At 41.9% G+C, this 18,134-nt stretch overlaps 3 protein-coding genes across 4 annotated transcripts in view; 2 read left to right on the forward strand and 1 right to left on the reverse strand.

Annotated features, from left to right (window-relative positions):
* Positions 1-913, reverse strand: part of Wdr59 (WD repeat domain 59) — a gene marked incomplete in the record, with an annotated part of 11,028 nt that extends 10,115 nt beyond the window's left edge. The window contains 1 exon segment of the mRNA XM_022833248.2: positions 2-913.
* A 4,701-nt stretch (positions 914-5,614) lies between these two features.
* Positions 5,615-8,764, forward strand: vito (nucleolar protein viriato). 2 transcript variants are annotated; one of them, XM_022833257.2, is made up of 4 exons: positions 5,615-5,714; positions 6,456-6,756; positions 7,013-7,207; positions 8,070-8,764. In XM_022833257.2, the coding sequence occupies exons 2-4, from the start codon at positions 6,496-6,498 to the stop codon at positions 8,319-8,321; spliced, it is 708 nt and encodes a 235-aa protein (XP_022688992.1). In that variant the 5' UTR covers positions 5,615-5,714; positions 6,456-6,495; the 3' UTR covers positions 8,322-8,764. The 2 variants fall into 2 exon arrangements, with proteins under 2 accessions (XP_022688992.1, XP_022688991.1); XM_022833256.2 differs by having other exon boundaries at positions 5,623-5,808.
* A 149-nt stretch (positions 8,765-8,913) lies between these two features.
* The window catches only part of bchs (WD repeat and FYVE domain containing 3 bchs), a 65,447-nt gene continuing 56,226 nt past the window's right edge, over positions 8,914-18,134 (forward strand). The window contains exon 1 of the mRNA XM_022833246.2: positions 8,914-15,087. Within this exon, the coding sequence (XP_022688981.1) occupies positions 14,812-15,087 (276 nt within the window). The 5' untranslated portion in view covers positions 8,914-14,811. The remainder of the gene's footprint in view (positions 15,088-18,134) is intronic.

The following is an 18,134-nucleotide window of genomic DNA, read 5'->3' on the forward strand; positions in this document are numbered from 1 at the left end:
TTCCGAGCGCAAACTCTGTTAACAGGCCAAAGAGGCAATTAGTTTGCGCTGCTGCAGGTCCATTTATCCGCACGCGACTTGACCACGACACAGAATTCACAATTCACGAACCGCAGTACCGGAAGCGCTACTGTTATGCCGATGACCACCCCCATCACCATAGCCGTTGCAGGCTTCCAACCATGGACGAAGCGTTTCTTGAATCGGTTCTCCTTGAGCTGCTTGCCCCATCTTTTACTCCACCGCTTTCGATAGTCGTTCGAGCCAAGGCAGCACCAAAGAGAATATTTATTTGCCCGTTCGTTCGCGCACTTTTCCCTACCTAGTCGTCCTGCACTTTGACAAGAAACGCTTCTAGCACAACTACTGCGATAGCTGTCATCGCTGCTGCAATTAGCGAAGCAACCGTCTTGACTAACTCCGCGACTCCATGGCATAGGTTAACTTTTTGGCTATGTAATGTAGCAAAGGTTTAGGCGCAGATATTGCTTGCCGCACTATCAGCAGCGTCTTTGCATGGTGCCCATGGCTCAATATGGTCACTCTCGGCTGAAGCCGGCAGCAGCAACAATGAAATCGCCGCCAGAGGTCCAGCTTTTCCGACGCGACACGTTGATGGACGCTCTGCATCTGTCTTTGGCGTTGCGCAGCGCCGTATAACGACGACGGTTTTTGTAGCAGGAGGAGCTGTCGTAGTCACAAAAGCGTTAGGCAAAGGGATCGGGATGGACAGCGGCAACTTCCATTGTTTACCTACCGCAACGAGCGCATTCCGTCATTTAGTTGCTGCGTCACTTAGTCAGTCGCTGCCGCTCATGGCGCCTCGTAATTCGTCATTGGTGGTCCGGCGCGGGTCGCCTAACGCCTGTGGTGAAAGTCCCTCGACGCACCCATGCCTGTGTAAGCGCCTAAGGCAGAATGGACGTTGGTTGAATCATTGACGGTTCTTTGGGCAGCTATGCTGATGATTATAGCGACGCCAGCGTCACATGCGTCACTGGCCGCTCATTACTTGCCATTGCGCACGGAAAAAATTTCTCCTGAGGAAGTGCTACGCGCTCACCCCATATGCTATATATATGGTCGATCATGTATATACATGTATATATGGTCATCAGTAAAGAACGAGGAACAAGAAAGAAAACGGAAGTAGGTCAGTGGCCAATGCCGTCAATGTTGCGGAACCACGACCGTCACTGCGGAAATAGAGAGCAGCAGAAACGCCAGCGCTATTGAGTAGAGTTATTCGTCGTTATTCGGTCGTTGCTATCATTTTTATTGGTGTTACTGGTCATGCAGTTGCCGATCGTTGCACTGTTGGTAAAAAAGCAGATGATGCCGTTAATGGCGCTGCTGTTGGAGTTCGAATTCAGATAGAAAAACTGCTGTGCATATAACGGAAGCGCGAAATGGCGGGCGACAGCCACGGATGGGCCAATAGTGTTTGATTTATGCGCCTCAGATACTTCTTTTAACGACCTTAGAACCCAAAAGCAGTGAATCGGATTTTCGGCTATGAATAAGCCGACCGTAGTGGGAATAGTAGACCCTATGATGATGACGCAGTGGTAACGTGTATACCTACTGAACTTGAAAACGCCAGATGAAGGCGGTTTAAGTTCGAAACTGGGTGCACCCACGATTTGTTTTGTGCTAGTAGAAACTGTCTAGGACAATGGCTAGCGGCAGTAACGTAGGACGTAAGCATACATAAAAGTCCTGTTCAGGTCTTCTACTGTCGGTTGGTGTCTGCTCGGATGTTTCAAGCGTGACTTTTGAAAATTGCTGATCAGTTGTCATCGCTCTTTTCTGAAAACAAATTCTATGACTGAGATTGGTTCAGGCACTTCGACTTGCCAAACAGATTGCACATTTAATTACTGCATTGGTTGATTCGAAGCGATGTGTAATTGTTTATTTGGATTATTTCTACAGTTTATTACAATGCTGACTAGAAACAAAAATGCGTCAAGGCAGGACACAGATGCTTACGCGCCTTGCGCGCCTGACTTTAAAAAGAATTCGGGGGTACAGAGTGAAGAGTCGCAATTAATTAGATGAACATTTGAAACTAAAGCGCGTTCTCAATATAGTGCCAGTTAGCACAATGAAATCAATTAAATAAGATATTCAAGGTATTTAGAAGATTGTGATTCACCCAGTTAAACATTGACTTATATTAAAAGTGTATGTTCGTAGGCAGTATTCGTCTAACCCTAACGGGAAGTTTATGGACAAGCTGGAATTTCCGTTTTTATTGCAAGAAAGTCACGATTCTGTTAACGTACCCACACATAGCACGTCTATAAGCAATTCTCAAGAATCATTTCAGTTCCGTAATGTGTGTGATTTTATATAAACACATATACTAGTTATGGCTAAGTGGTTAAAGTGGATCGTAGCGCCCGGTAGCCTGGAACAGCCTCGAGAAGTAAGTAGTTGTCCTGAGTCTAGGGACTACGCATAGCACCTAAATACTCGAAGGCATTTAGGAACTGGCTTCCGAACCAGATCGGATACTCACTTATAAAAAAAAATTGCGGGACGGCTTGTTTAAGAGCATATATGTATATACTGTAATATGTTTAGATATTTATATGAATGTACGTACACTATCCACTTTAAGTACAGACACTCAGTTTGGCAAAAATTATAGGTCAGCCTAGAAACACATTAACAAACTATATACATGTGCAGAGTCTCTAATACCAGAAGCAAGCTTCTCTGCTCCTCTCAACCTACTATGTGCGCTTGATCAAGATTCTTGCTCTAGGTTTTTGTCCCTAACCCCCCAAGTAGGTAAAAATTTTACGGTTAATCACTAGCTAACAACTATGCAGAATGCCCTATTAAATTCCAATGCCCCTTGGTGTCGTGTGGGTGGAAGATTTGACTATCGTAGGCAAGGGAAATGCCTGGAATTATTTTCGTTCTTTGATAAAGGTTCGAAAGTAAATGAGGAATAACTTATTTTCTCATATATGTATGCATATATGTAAATATGCAACACGATTTATAAATAAAGCAGCTCCTTATTATATAGTAATATTTGGAACCACCGATCATTCCTGGACACTATTTGCGACCTACGTATCCTAATTATAAGAACCTTAAGAGATTCGCCAGCAAGTAATCGAGATTCGAATTCGCCTCTTGGACACAAACTGTTCTGCTCTCAGAAAATCTGTTTGCGGCGAGTCGTCTTCTCAAGGAGTTCGTTTATAAACTAGATTTTGTACGTAATGCCCCTGTACGTAAACAGTAAATTTAAACTAATGATGATGATCTAGCCGATGATGGAGCCAGAGTGTAAAAAGAATCGATTTAAGGAAATCTACAGGGTAAAAGCAAACGTCATATCTATGTTGATTTCGCAATCCGGGATACTCAGCATACTGCAGTATCTATTCAGTAGAACAACGAACTTACAAAACAGCTATCGCCGTCGAGCAGAAAACATTAAAGGAAAGCTATGAAAAAATCGAGCTGATTCGTTCGCATGTTACTACAGTGGTAATGAATTAGCTTACGAGCCTTAATCTGACCTGAGGGTGAGGTGGTCTACGAGAAAATTGCGGGGTCATCTAGAGCAATGCTTAATGGCAGTATTGTTGGACGTAAAACCAGCTTTTTTCACTGTCTATTCCTTCGACTTGCACGATTTGCATTTGCTCGGTGTAAGAAGCATTGTTGCACACGTATAGTTCTATACCTTTGTGTGTGTGTATCATAAAATCACTATCAGCATATTTGAGGATAACCAACCGCTAATGCTGAACCAATCCCGAGGCTATTAAATTTGTATAGGAACTTCATTCATACAGTTGCCACTCATTAGCTGCTATGCTAATACTGGTTAGTACAAACTGCCAATATTATGCAAATTTGGTCGACGAGCGGCCGTATGTTCAGCCGGGAAACGTCATACCGTTCGTTAATAAGCTTCTGTTTAAACAATAAACTATACGCCGTTACCCTACTAGAAAAACGCGCATAATGCTAGATTGACACTATATGAATAATTAAGAAAAAATACGTCTATATTTTTAAAGTAAAATACCGAAGTATGGTTTCGTTTTTAATGATGGGTTTATTTTTGTACTGACCCTTAACCCTAGCTCAACTAGCCACTTCCAATGATCTTGTATTCGCTAATATACGATGCATTCTGTATAATCGAAGTGTTTATGTTGTAAACGAATGTTCTCTATACACAAAAAAAACTGCGCCTTGAATGACACAACTTAGAAAATCTGCTGCGATTTCGAACAAAAAGAGGACACAGGTGAGCCACGAAGGCAAACTCATTATGATGCTAATGTGAACAAATAAACCTGACGCAGCTGCGTAAATGCGGTATATTTCAATGCTTTCGCCAGGTTAGCAGCAACCGCGGGACGATGTTCGCATTTTTGTTAATATAAATACATACACCATGTGTTTATTTATGCTAATTTTCATGAAACAAATATGTGTTGAACTATTAGTCACGCGACAAAGGCCCTTTTTGTGATACAAGTAGCTTTATGCTGCGGTATTATTTCGAATATAACTTAGTTTGACCATGCCTAACCGCGGCCTTTAAGAACGACCTGTTTCGGGTTTCGGTAAAATTAGTGCATTGTAAAGGAGGCACGTTACCAAAACCTAAAAGCAATCGGATTATGAATGTGTAGTTGACTCGGGATTCGTCTAAATAGAAAAATCAGTTGATATATTATATAAAACTAATCAAATACTTTTAGTGTACATATTTTTTCGTAGAGAAGAGTTGATAGACTAGCTTCACCGAAAATGCCACCAAACGTGAGCGAATACGCCACTCTCGCCACAATATCGGTACGTCTGTGTGCCTAGGAAAGCTCACGGGCGCAGCCAGACGCAATGCGTATACTCATGAAAAACGAAAAACGTCAATAACAACACTAACAATATTAATCACTATTTCGAGAGCTGTATGTCGCTTCGAAAACTACGTCTCTTGCAAGTAGCGCATTGACTTGTCGGTTAAAGCTCCTTTACAATTACATCCACAAACATTTGTATATATATACCCACAAATAAACCCACAGACAAAGCCAACCTCTCAGAAAGCCACTGCAAACCACGATTCGATACACGTCTGTCACCTTGATTGAATGTCCGGGTAGTACTGTTTGCAATTACTCCGCTTCCTTTATTAGTGGCACCAATCAACAATCTTGTCCTAGGCTAGAGTCATAATCGAGGCATATTTACACAGAGATTCATAAAATGAACCTTTGCTTGCCACCATTAAGGTAACACTGTCACCAAACCACCCAACAGGTATATCTTCATAGGTTTATCACGCATATACATTGGGCGCATCTGCTACGGCTATTGCCATATCAGCTGTGGAACTCCACTTGAAACAATGCATTAGGCTTGGATATTTGACTTCATAACGTCTCGTTGATCTTATTTGTGATTAGTTGCAGGACCTGGGTCCAAAACCAAGGCCGTTTCTTGTTGTCTTTACTTCACAAGCCAAATTTTTCACGAATACAAATTTCATGTTGTATAAACCTATACAGTCGTTAAATCATACTGTCTATGTTCCGATCGTGTTTAGGCGAGTATGGCATATAGAGCCAAGATCTGTTCCTGTGGCCAGCAGCGCGTGTGCCATTGTTTTGGTCTGTCGAAGCGTGCGCGCGGCGCTCGTAAATAAGTGCATCCTCAAATTCAAAGTGGTAAACGTGACGTTAACTTTATTACCATTATAGATTAGTACGCGTGTTTTTGTGTTGAGATTCTTCGCAGGTACTAAAAGAAGCTAGCGCAGAGGTATGGACCGTTCGTTAAACAGTTATCTGTGGACTTTATAGAAAAAAAAACTATATCCAGACAATTGAATTATATGCAATACTTTTCAACGTTTATGCGGCAATGATAATTCGGATGTTGACTGTAATAACCGTTGTTCGTTAACTGTCCTGAGGTAGAGACATATTACCTATTGAATTGAATTGAATTGAAAATTAACAAACTGCTTGAATACATGCCAAGTGCAGCGGGAAGAAAAACTGGTCACGTGTCTTTAGATATCATTTATATACATGAAAACTAGCGTTTTTGTTCTAGATGCCAATTTAAGTTGATCATTAAAGTTAATCCTTTTGTACGACGTAATGCATGAAAACGTAATTGCACATTAACGTCAATCTCAACAACAAAAACAAAAAGACGTAGTAGCCAGGTTAGTGGTTTGCATGTATTAAAAGTTAAATTATCTTGCCTACGGCAATATTTAATTGTTGTATCGTTTTTTCATTGATAACAGCATTTTTTGATAATTTTGCATATTAATAAATAATATTTTTTAGCAGCATGACTATTGTTATTATTATTATTATTGTTTCTATACCGTAGTTACACACCCTTCGACTGAGATGAACCCCAAATTTACCTTACGCATCGGTGCTTTTTTACAGGTAAAGAAACACTTCAAGCAAATTCTAACAAAAATTCAATATGGGTAAATCAAAGCAGCAACGCAAAAAGGAAAAAAAGATCGTGCTGATGTTCGACGAAAACGAGCGTCGAGAATTTCTGTCCGGATTTTCGAAGCGAAAAAAAGAGCGTCAGCGCAAGGCCAAGAAGAAAACTCTTGGGCGTCTCGAGGGTCAACGGAAAAAGCTTCTCGAGGAAAAACGCACCATAATAGCGGATATCGTCCGTGAGGGCGGCATTAAACTGCAGGATCCTCAAAATCTTGAGACCTTGGCAGGCCAGGTAGGTGTTACAAACAACAGGTTGTCTAAGCTTACAGGATAATGCAGCCCTTATTGTTTTCAAGCATCGAAACTCATACATATATATATATATATATATATATATATATATATACCACTTACGATATTGCCATCAATCATACAAAGATACTTAATTTTACTCACTCATGGACATTAGAGCTCCTCGAAAAATTTCTTAAGATAATTCAATGATATATGTCCTTTCGGCAAATTCCGTCTACTTATACAATATCTAGAGCGAAACAATCGACTGTGGTGAACATACTGTGACAATTACTGAGCTTGATGATGCCTATAGTGCAGTACAGAACCTTGGTGTCGACGCGGAATGCGATAATAGCAATGAAGACGACATGGATTTTGGGGATAGTGCAGGAATTACGAATGAAACCCAGACAATAGCAGGCGGAAGCGTCAGCGATCAACGGAAGGTACTGGAACCATTATGTAGTTTATTTTAATAACTATTTACTCTATGAAGAAATGAACGCAAAATAAAGTAAAAAATATACGCAAAATACCAAAATATTCTAACATAACCTGTGCTTATCTAGTATTAAGTGAAGAGCCAGTTTCTAAGGGAGTAAGCAGTTAAAATTGTGACTAAAATGCGCTAGCGCGGATATCGGCACTGAGAGGTCACAGCTTTTATCCAAAATTCAAGAGATCATCAACACTAAGCAACGCCTATCACTTCTGGTTAATTTGATCTTTTGTTACATTTTTTCAATGCTAACATTTTTGATCTGAGCATTAAAGTAAAATATGTTCTTTCATTTTATAAACGTTGTTGATCGACAAATTGACTATACAGAACATTGACTAAACTCTACGTTCAGTTGTGAGAACAATAGGTCCTTTGAAAGTCGGCCATTTTAGCCGAGCACAGAAAGAATAGGCGTAAAGTCTCCATCGATTTGTTTCATCGGCAACCTTAATCAACAAAGTAAATTCAACGGTAGTCAAATAGAATCCGGTCAAGCTAATGGACCCTTCCTTCATGTATTTCGTTGAGATTTTCTTACATTAATGCATTTGTTTGTCTGGACGTTTCGCCTTCATTTGTATGTTCATCGTATTTGATTACGTATTCCGTAACATTACAAATAGCGCAATGACGAGCCAAGTCAATGTCGGATACAACAAGCAACGGTTGGAAGTTCAGCTTTCTAGCGGCAAGTTTCTAGTTTCAGCGGCAACAATAGCAGACGATTTCCTCCAATCATAATATCTACGTTCATTCATTTATTACATCGTTCTTAATAGGTTATGCATTCAACTGTCATTTTGCAGATTCGCCTCAAACAAATTTCTGAAGAACTGAAGGATTTCAGCGTGCAGATACAGCCGATCAAAGCTGCACTTAATAAGAGAGCAAAGAAACGCAACAAACGTAAACAGAAGGCTCAGGAGTTGAAAGAACAGGAAGCACGTCAGAGTAAAAGTAGACGAAGAAAAGCTGGGGCCAGTCAGGTAAAAAACAGTAAAAGCTCCATGGTAGGAATTAAAAGAAAGAAAATCAATAAACACATTATCAAGGATTAACGCCAACAGGATGCGCTACAATAAATATGTATATAGTATGGGATTGAAAATGTTTATCTAGGTAAGCTATTTGATATATTACGTTTTGATAATATTAATAATTATTATCATTGTTCAGAAACGGTGGTGATTATGTATTCTGGGAAGTATAGTCGCACTCGGAGGCGAAAATATTGTTTAGTAAGTTATGAAGAGACAGGGTATTGTGGCTAGAAGATATAGTCCTGTTTCATATTTTTACACGCTGTTAATAGGCGTCTCATGTTGATAAAATCAATGTGTGCAAAAATTCTACATGTTCAAAGGCATCGTAGAAACTCGATATTAATATTATTATTATTGAAGTAATTCGTGTCACTATAGCAGGAGGAACGGTGAGCAATAACTAGCAGTTCCGTACGTTTCTGATTGTCTCCTTAATAAATTTAATAGCTCAGAAAGCATGATTTTGTCGATCACTTCAACATTGCAGGAATCCAGTGATTTAAATTTGTCACTTACTGAGAAATTCAATTTAATCTAATTGAACCTTTAGAAAAGTAACTTACGTCATAAGCTCAGTTCGTTATCAGTTGAAGTTCTGGCCTCGTTGAGGAGAGTCTTACTGAATATGCTGTCCTCAATCGGACTGTAAGTCTTTCACAAATTAAGTCATAGCTGATTTAACCACCTTTACTGGTAGTAGTCAAACCCTTCATATATGTACGTCATTTTTAGCGTCGTGGGTTCTTCTGAAAAAGCAACGGGAAGGATTATTCAGCTTTTGGATATGTACAAGATATGTAATGTAGTTTCATTTTGGTAATAAAGGGCAAATAAGACTTTGCAACAAAGAAACTTTAAGAATGTTCGACGCGTCGAATAAGGTAGCTTTCTCACTCAGCTTAAAAATGGTATGTTATACATAAATATTGCAATAGGAAATATTAGACTGTCTACTGGTACTGACGTAGATTAAAATTTCCTCTTAAAATGTTTCATCTGGTGATAGAATGGAAATTTTTTTTGGAAAAAGAAAATGCCAGTTGAATCTTTAACTTCTTTTATTTTTTATAGAATTTGTATCTATTCTCTGATAATAGGCCAAACTAGCGATCCCTGACTTGCACAACCCATAAATTAGCTATCAAACTACGGCTGTAGCCAGCTCATGAAATCTCTGTTATGGGAAAAATTATGAATCAGATAGTTCGCTGCATTTAAGGGAAATCATTACTAAGTTTTGTAGAGATCACTCCGCCCGGTGTGGTTAAATCAAGTAAGCAACTTAACACGCAAAACTCAAATGGCCATTCATTTTAAGTAAAGCCATTGTTGTAGAAATGCGACTGTTGAGTTGAAGATGTGAGTTTTGCATACATCTGTGAGCAGTTTGAGTGCATACTTATAATTTTAAAGATTAAGCAAATAACCAAAGTTAAAACTAGAATATTTCGAAAGCCAAATGGAAAACTTCCCAGTAGCTTTTAGGACAGAAATTAATTAATTCGTTCAAAACTAGTTTTTTCAAGTTTCTTTCACGTAGAGGGATCTACATATGGAATCAAGGAGAGAATGTACTGGTAGGAGATTGTTACTGTTACAGATTGTTAATCCAAATGAAATCATGAGTTTTATGGTTTTTAATTTGACAATTCTAACTTAATAGTTTGTATTTTAACTATTAACCCTATGGTCTTGTAGATTTTAACGAAGAGAAAAAATAAATGAAATAGAGGTTTCCAAAATGTTTAGTTAGATTTTCAAAAGAGTTAGTTTATTTTTAAAAACTTCCTCTATTTAAAAAGAAAAAATAAATTTACAGTAACGGAATTGCTGCTAGACAGCGAGAAATCCTTACAGAATATTTCGTAACGAAATAGATGAATGCGATCCATGCTGACATAGGCAATATGAATATATAAATTGCATAACAGAATGACTTTTTTAATGTAAAATCCATATTAATTTTTTTAATTAAAGAAGGATTTTTAATGTATGCTTATAAAATGCTATAAAATTTTGGTCGTATCTATAATCTAGTCGTCACTATTAACAAAACAAAAAATAAAAGCTCAAAATTTCGCGGGGTTGGACTCTTCCCTTTATCTTTTTCCTTTACTTTCAACAGTGCTCCTTTCCTGCTAAGTTCACTTGTCAGACTCCTTCGGAGCAAAGCACAGCACCGCTCGACGCAGAGCACAGGAGCGTTCGCCACTCGGTGAGTAAACGGAAGCCTCGCGCGGGAAGAGAATCGGTCTGTCGTTTTTCCACGCGGCTGCATCCACTCGCCACTTCGCCACTGCTCGTGTGATAGAAGGTAAAGGTAGACAGAGAGAGAGAGAAAGTGGGCGCTACCAGCTTGACATCCCGCTGTACCCCGGCTACCTGTCAACTTTTCGGTACCGAACCGAAGAAGAACCAACGACGAAACCGTGTGGCTATATCGTGGCGTGTATTTTCTTTCTCTTCGCCGGCTCTATTGCCAGCTGTAACTAAAGGGTCTTCTGCTCCGCTTTCTTTCCATGCTGAACACCTGCGCCCCTACTATATTTGTGTCTCTGCTTTGTATCTGTTCGGCGCTGGTTCTACTACTGGTGCTGCTGCTGTCAGTGCTCCAGAAAGAAAGAGAGAGAAGGGGCGACAAAGTAGGCCGTGTCGGCCGCGATACCAGCCCAGCGATCGCGGTATTATTGGAAGCGTGTCGAGTACAGAGAGACGGATAGGGAGTTGTGTGATGTGGTGCATAACGAGCAGAGTCTGTCCGTCGCCGCCGCCGCCGCCGCCGCCGCCGCCGCTGCTGCTGCTGCTGTCGGCGTTGCCGTCTGTTTGTTGACTGTCTCCATGCTGCTATCTTTAAATACTAGCTGCTATGCTAGTTGGGCGGATGGCTTGATGCCTTTCTACTGCCGTATAGCTCTGCCGCTCCGACTGGTTTACTCGTCTCCCTGCTGCTGTGTTTGACTACAGTCAGGGCAGCAGTTACTGCAGCTACTGATCGTCTCTGCTCTGTGCTGCTGCGACCGCCGCCGCTACCAAGTGAATCGCACTCTTTTAGCTGCCGGAGCTCTTAGAGACAGCTCCGCTGCTGCCGTCGCTGCAGCGGAGTGCGGAGGAGGGGTGAAGACGGATTGCTTGGATCGTGACAGTGGCCGTAGCTATTGCTGCTGGTGACTGCCGTCGATGGGTTTTGTGTGAAGCCATTACGAACGCTGATTGGGATGGGTTGACTGCGGCTTCTGCTGTTGTCGAAAGCTGCAGTCGCCGCTGCTATCGGTGGATCGGCTGACACGATTTAGTTATGCACTGTGATTATTATCACTACGACATCTTGTAGTGTTCCAGTTAGCGTGAAGGAAGCAAACGGAAGGTGTGCGTGTCATCGATCATGGCTTGGGTTCGCTGTGTCGGAGTAGGTGTATACATTGGTGTGCGTGAGTGTGCAGATGCGCCTGTGCCGTTCGTAGCACTGCTGCTGCTGCTGCTGTGACAAAAAAATATAGTGGATCCGTACATGGAGAAGCTGGAAGGCTGCCGACATTAATGAATGGCTGGCTGGTCGATACTGGCCAGCAGAGCTGCTCTCGTAGAAGATAATGGGCAGAAACGATGGGACTGCGAAAGACGATTCGAGCTAGCTAGCAGGAAACGGGATTGCAGGACGCTCCTCGTAAATGCCGCTACATAGAAAAGAAGACACAGCCGCACGCTCGTGAACTCTGCACGACACATTGTGTTCTATTCGCGCACTTTCTAGCCCATTGATACTCGAAGTAATGGTAGCACGACTGGACGGAGGGGACAAATGTTCGATCAATTCAACCAGTTGATTGTACGAGCCCTAGCCATGCAATAACAGCAGCGGCAGTAGCTTCAGTAAATCGAGCGGACATCTCCTACTGTTGTGTTAGAGCGAGTTTTTTAGCCAGAGTTTTTGCCAAATGTCGTAGTACACTGTTGTTTTTTCATTGTCGTTATTGTTGTTGTTGTTGTTGTTAACGGTGAGAACGGTTGTCGTCACAGCATCCTAGATTGCTGCGGCTGCTGCTGAGATAGCCGAAATTGGCTTTCTGGGCATAATCGCCCCCTTTTTCCCGAACGGAAGCATCCGTCATACTGCCAGCGACTGTTCATTCAAACAACAAACAGGTAGCTAGCTGTTATCTGGCAGAAGATAACAAATAACCAGTTACTTGACAGCCGCTCGCATTGAGCAACGGTTAAGCAGCCGAGTAGTAATACTGAACTGTGCGTGGCCACCGAAACATCAATGACATATTCTACGGTGCTACCACACTATGGTAAAGAGAACTGTAGCAGCCCATGACGATATAAGCACATCTTCGTCATTATTGCTTTGACCACACCTTGAATTGATCACTGAGAAAGAAGTGTTCGTCCGGAGTTAACTGCTGCTGCTGCTCCAGCTGCAGCTTGTACGGAAACAGCAGTAAAGTCCGTGCTGCAACTCGATCGCAAGAACAACAACAATAATAGTAACTTTCATAGGAACGGTGTTTCACAACCAAGAGATTCGTGTCAAAAACCAAAACTCTCCCGTTCAGTCTTTTTGCGAGAGCTCGCCGTTGTAAACACCTATTGCAGAACCTGTCACTTACACAGAGCCCTCTAGAACGAGCTAGGCTAGGTGGCAGGGGGTTGCAAGGGCGAACCGTTCAAGCCACTGAGCGAGCAGCATCCACAGCGGCGGCTCAACTCTTTCTAACCCTGTTACGTCTTTCGCGCTCTCACGCTGCCTTCTAAATGGGTAGGGGGTAACGCTGTAGAACGACAAAGCGCATCATCAAAGAAGGGCAAACGATAGTAAATCTACTGTGATATCAGCGCTGCGTCTGCAAACAGCTGAGCAGGATGGTATTAGCGAATCAAGTGCGGACGAATGAAAAGACGCTCGCAGATGAAAAACAAAACAAGGGAGTACAGTACCGATTCACGGCCCTGCGCTGATGATGCAGTTTAATGCGGAGATTCGTGCTGCAGAAACCGCTATTCGTGACTGGATTGGCCGTGAAGATATTTCATAAACAACAAACACACATATCCGGTTTTGGTAGTGTGGTCGGTTTTATGGCGTTTCGGAACTAGGCAGGTCAAGACGTATGAGAAAATTGTTAGTGACGCGAAGTACCGCAGTAATCCGTGTATACGTCTTTCACAAACTGAAGCCCATGAGGGTCCTGGTAGAACTGTATAGAAGAAGTCGTTTTGCTGGCGGCAGCAGTACCCCCAACTGCCTATGCGGGCTTGTCGACGAACAGCCACAAGTTGACGACGACGATATTCCCCGAGCGAAATCGTATCTGGTAGAATCCACTTGCAATTATCAATCAAGTGATAAATTGCTATTATCAACGAACAAAAGCAACCAGTGATTGTGAAGGGGACAGCGAACATGCGCATTTGTGTGAAGGGTTAGGGGTAAATTAAATTATTATTGAATACAGTGAAGTGGAAGTGAATTCCGTATGCTCCGCAGCGCAAGTAAAAGTGGAAAAAACACATCGTTCTTAGTTTGGTTGCTGTCAAATCCAAAAATAACGACAATAACAGGTACAGGCCATCGCTTAAGGGACTTCTGCATCTTTAACAATTAAGTGAAAATTGTTTGTATCTATATTTGAATCTCATGTTACTGATGACGCTGACGATGAGACTGCGTAAGTCAAATGAAACAACGCCGCAGGTCGAACGACTCTAGTGTGGCAACAAGAGCAGAATAAGGGTAATCGGTTAGCGATCGGATTCTGGAATGAGGAAGTTCGGCGGGTACGGAAGATTTGTCGAAGATCGCTATGTGTCGATTCACAGTAGACAGAACACTGACTGGGAGATAGGCATGAAAAGTTGCCGTCGTGTCTCCGTTAAGTGACGACAACCTCACGTCAGGGGGGTGGCTTGGATCATAGCTACGGCAACAACACGCGCACTCGCATAACTTCATCATCGACGTATGTCCGAACGGAACAAGAAGAAACGTCAAACAACTATTCTCCTTTCCCTAAGGACACGGCAGAAACCCACCGTTCTCTAGATACGCGTCCACAAACGCCGTAGGGTGTCTAGCACTATTAGCACCGTCACTTCCGCCACTGCCCTACCGTAACAATCTATCGAATCATCGTAATTTGCCGTGTGTTTGGCTTGTAGAAGCGATATATATATATATATATATAGATATATATATATATATATATATATATAGATATATGTTATTAGCGAAAAAAAATACATGTGTGTGCGGAAAGCAGAACTAGGTGAATCGGGGTCCTGTAGAAGATGTGCGTTATTGTATTAGTGCAGTTAGTCGATCACCCCGTGATATTGTTGGCGTGAGCATATATACATAGAAAGATAGAACAAGCCAGGAAGCGGAGGAAACTGTTTAACAAACAACTCCCCCTCGTCATACCGCGACGACTCCAACTGGAAAAGTTGCAGCATTCGTGTGTGCACTGGCTAGCACTAGCGCAACGGCACGAGTGGCCCCGTAATGAACTACATGAAGAAATTACTTGGTGGTGGGGGTGCGGGGCCCCCGCCGCTGGCAAACCAGGACCCACAGGATGCCCTTGGCTTGACCCATCTGAATAAGCTTTATGGTGAATTGGCCGAACCCTCAGAGCCACTCACTCAGGCCGAGCAGCAGTTAAAACTGTACAACATGCTCCCGCTTTTCTGCAAAGTGTTTCACAGCTGCCCCGCCGAGAGTATGCAAGCCAGCTTCGAGTACGTCGTACCGTTCGCCAGAGCCGTAGCTAAACTACTCGTGAGTGTTCGATTTTATACCGTTATAGATCGTGGAGTAGTTTGGGGTTGTGCGATAGGAGAGGGCTTGACGCGCGAAGATACACAAAACCGGGAATAAACAGATAAAGACGCACATGCAATATCCATTCTAATTATAGACAGGCATTACACACTTGCTTTTTTTTTGCTGTAAATAGTATAGTGTATAGTGAGGTTGTTTGTTGTTTAGCTGACCAGGTCTTATACTAGCTGCATCATCCTCTCGTGTTCACATTTGATTTACAATCGCTCACTGTTTCACAGGTTTTTTTTTTGTTCGACTCTTAACGGGGTAAAATGATACAGGTTTTCTGCACATTTAGCCAGAATAGATTTACTTTGTTCTGTAATATTAGCACAGGGGGTAATAGGAAAAGCATTTGACTCGTTGGTCTTATCAGCGAGTACTCCTCTTAGCCGGGTACGCACGAATGTGTATGCATGTGTGCATCACTAGCCTTGGTTGACGTGATTCATGATTGATGCGAAATTATAAAGACGTAAGAAATAATTAGACTCTGTGCGACATTTAACGTTGCTACTTTCAAAGAAAAGCAATAACATGGTGCAATTTGCAATACATTTTGCTATAATTTTTAGTAATTAAAAAATGCTATTCACTGCGTGCACCGATAGTCGTCGACGCGGTGTTCGCCGCGAGGTCTTCCGTATTCCATAACAGGACATGTTGGCTGACAGGAATAAATTTGCTGTTGACGCTTGGCTATGTCGTTTTGTTGCAGTGAACAAGATAGCATACACCGACTAATGGTTATCAGAAAACGGGGGACCTTTATATTGCGACATGTACGAACGAAAAACTCTGCTTTGCGTTGAATGTAACTTAAGCTAAATCAAACGTCACTGGAAATCGCTTTCTTAGCAATTCAGATAGATTTTTTGATTCATAGCAGTCGTCAATAAACTGCTTTGTTACACTACATAAAAACTATGGAACTTTCATTAGCCGCATGGCTGTGCTTTATTATGAGTGTGCGCAGGAAGCCACAAAAACAGTGGAAGAAAATGGAGTGAAAGTAAACCTAATCTTATTTGTATGAAGTAATTTCTAGATGCTTGAATACCGGGAAAAATAACTCTAACTTCATTTGAACATCCATAAAGTGGAAAGGACGAGAGCACTGAATCGAAAAAAAAAAAAACGCCTGTATTTGAAAAAAGTGTGTCGATTGAAAAAGACGTGTCGTCGTAACGGGCATCGTTCAAACAGTGCCCGCAGACTGTCCAGTGTTATGTATGCCTAATACGTGCCTGCGTTGTACAACAAAACGGCCGGGCCCTCATTGACGTATTTCGGATTCAACAGGTCTGACTTGTTGTGATTCTGACTAGAGGAGGGCGATTACGCATTAATCATCATCATCGATACCCCAACAGTACGGTCCACGGAGACACTGTTCGGGTATCGAGCGTCGCCTACAAGTTCACGTTATAAATCTATCGGATTTGTTTGTTCGCCGGCAAAATAAGATCCCTGCTGACCTGTTTTAGTAATAACATTACTAATTATGGTATTTCGGTAATTGCACAGGCATAAACACTAGCGTATTGGGAATCCAAATAAACGAAGCAGTGCGCAAGCAGGTAAAGTTGGTCGTGACGCAACAGGAGAGCCACGTCAACTGTGCCGAGAGATCCTAAACGAAACAACGCGAGTGGCTTTTATATAAAGGGCAAACGATGTGCTGTCTATAAATTGGACAGTGAATTTTTGGGCCGGACATCGCCTTTTGACGTTGATGCCGCGCCATTAGGGCAGCTGCGCAGGGCATTCGTTTCAATTTTTCAGTTGGGTCGGCCAGTACGATTCATACGATCGGGTACGGAATCTTGTGGCGATTGCATGTTTAGAAATCTGGCGAAAGCAGACTGAATAGATTAAGATTGTAGTCACGGAAAGAGGATGCGAAGAAGCAACTTATTAGTTAGATGGTTTATGACAGATGGAGGTATAAATGTAATTTAAATTTTTCGGGAGAGTACATTTTTGGGGAGGCTAACGGATAAATAGACCCAGCTGTCGCCACCTGTTAAGAGTCGTCAATAATGCTTGATGTGGTGTACTGTTTTTAATTAATATCTATTTTTACTCTTACTAATATTATTGCAGCTGAACATTTGAGGGAATTTTGCTTTAGCGAACTAGCAAAAATTACGCGTGTGTGCATTTATTTAAGAGCAGTCGAAAAAACAAATTCGCTCCATTCGTTTTTTTGTTTGTTTTGGCACATGAGCTGTGGAAGGATTTCATCGAGAGAGCTCCTTCGGCTTTTGGAGTTGTGTACATAGATAGTTTCAGAGGACGCCACGTACCGTTAGTGCGGACAGAAGAGGCACATTTGTGGAATAGGTGAACGTGAGTAAATATTCGATTATAACATTATGGATTAACGATCCTGACCGCTCTCATGTCCAACGGTAGTTACAATGTTATGTATTCTATTCTCGTCACAGTCACCGAGCTAAAACCATTCTGCTATTGGAGTGCTCGTAGTGCAATCCCGAGTGTTCATCTATATATGTGTATACGGTAGTTGTTGAATATGCCAAAATGCGCGGTTTGTATCTTAGTTTTTTCAGATTTATTCCGAAAGCGTGGTTATGTATGTTTTCGTGTAGGCCCACCGCAGCCGTGTTGAGTAATTCACTTCTTGATTTATGGCGGCATCTGTAGTTCCCACCAACTGTTAACTTGGTGCCAATAGCCGTTTTCCTGCGGTGTAAATGTGAAACAAGCACGCAGCTAACTTAGTAGCGTTCTAAGAAGGATTGCGTATTCCCTTATGCTTACGTTCGAGGCCTACGTGTCGTAGGATTAAGTAAATGTTGACCTGAGCGGACCTTAAATTGTCGGTCTCTGTATCCATTGGCAGCGTTGGCCAAAAAGAAAGAAAATCGAACTTCGACGCTTTGAATTGCGGTCTTTCGTATTTCGTAAGAGCTTCCCCTTTTTTTTGCACATTCAGTAAGCTTTCGCAGATACTATGGCCAATAATAGTTAATTAA

The sequence above is a fragment of the Varroa jacobsoni genome, unplaced genomic scaffold, assembly GCF_002532875.2.
Source record: "Varroa jacobsoni isolate VJ856 unplaced genomic scaffold, vjacob_1.0 scaffold_442, whole genome shotgun sequence".
Taxonomy (NCBI): Eukaryota; Metazoa; Arthropoda; class Arachnida; order Mesostigmata; family Varroidae; genus Varroa; species Varroa jacobsoni.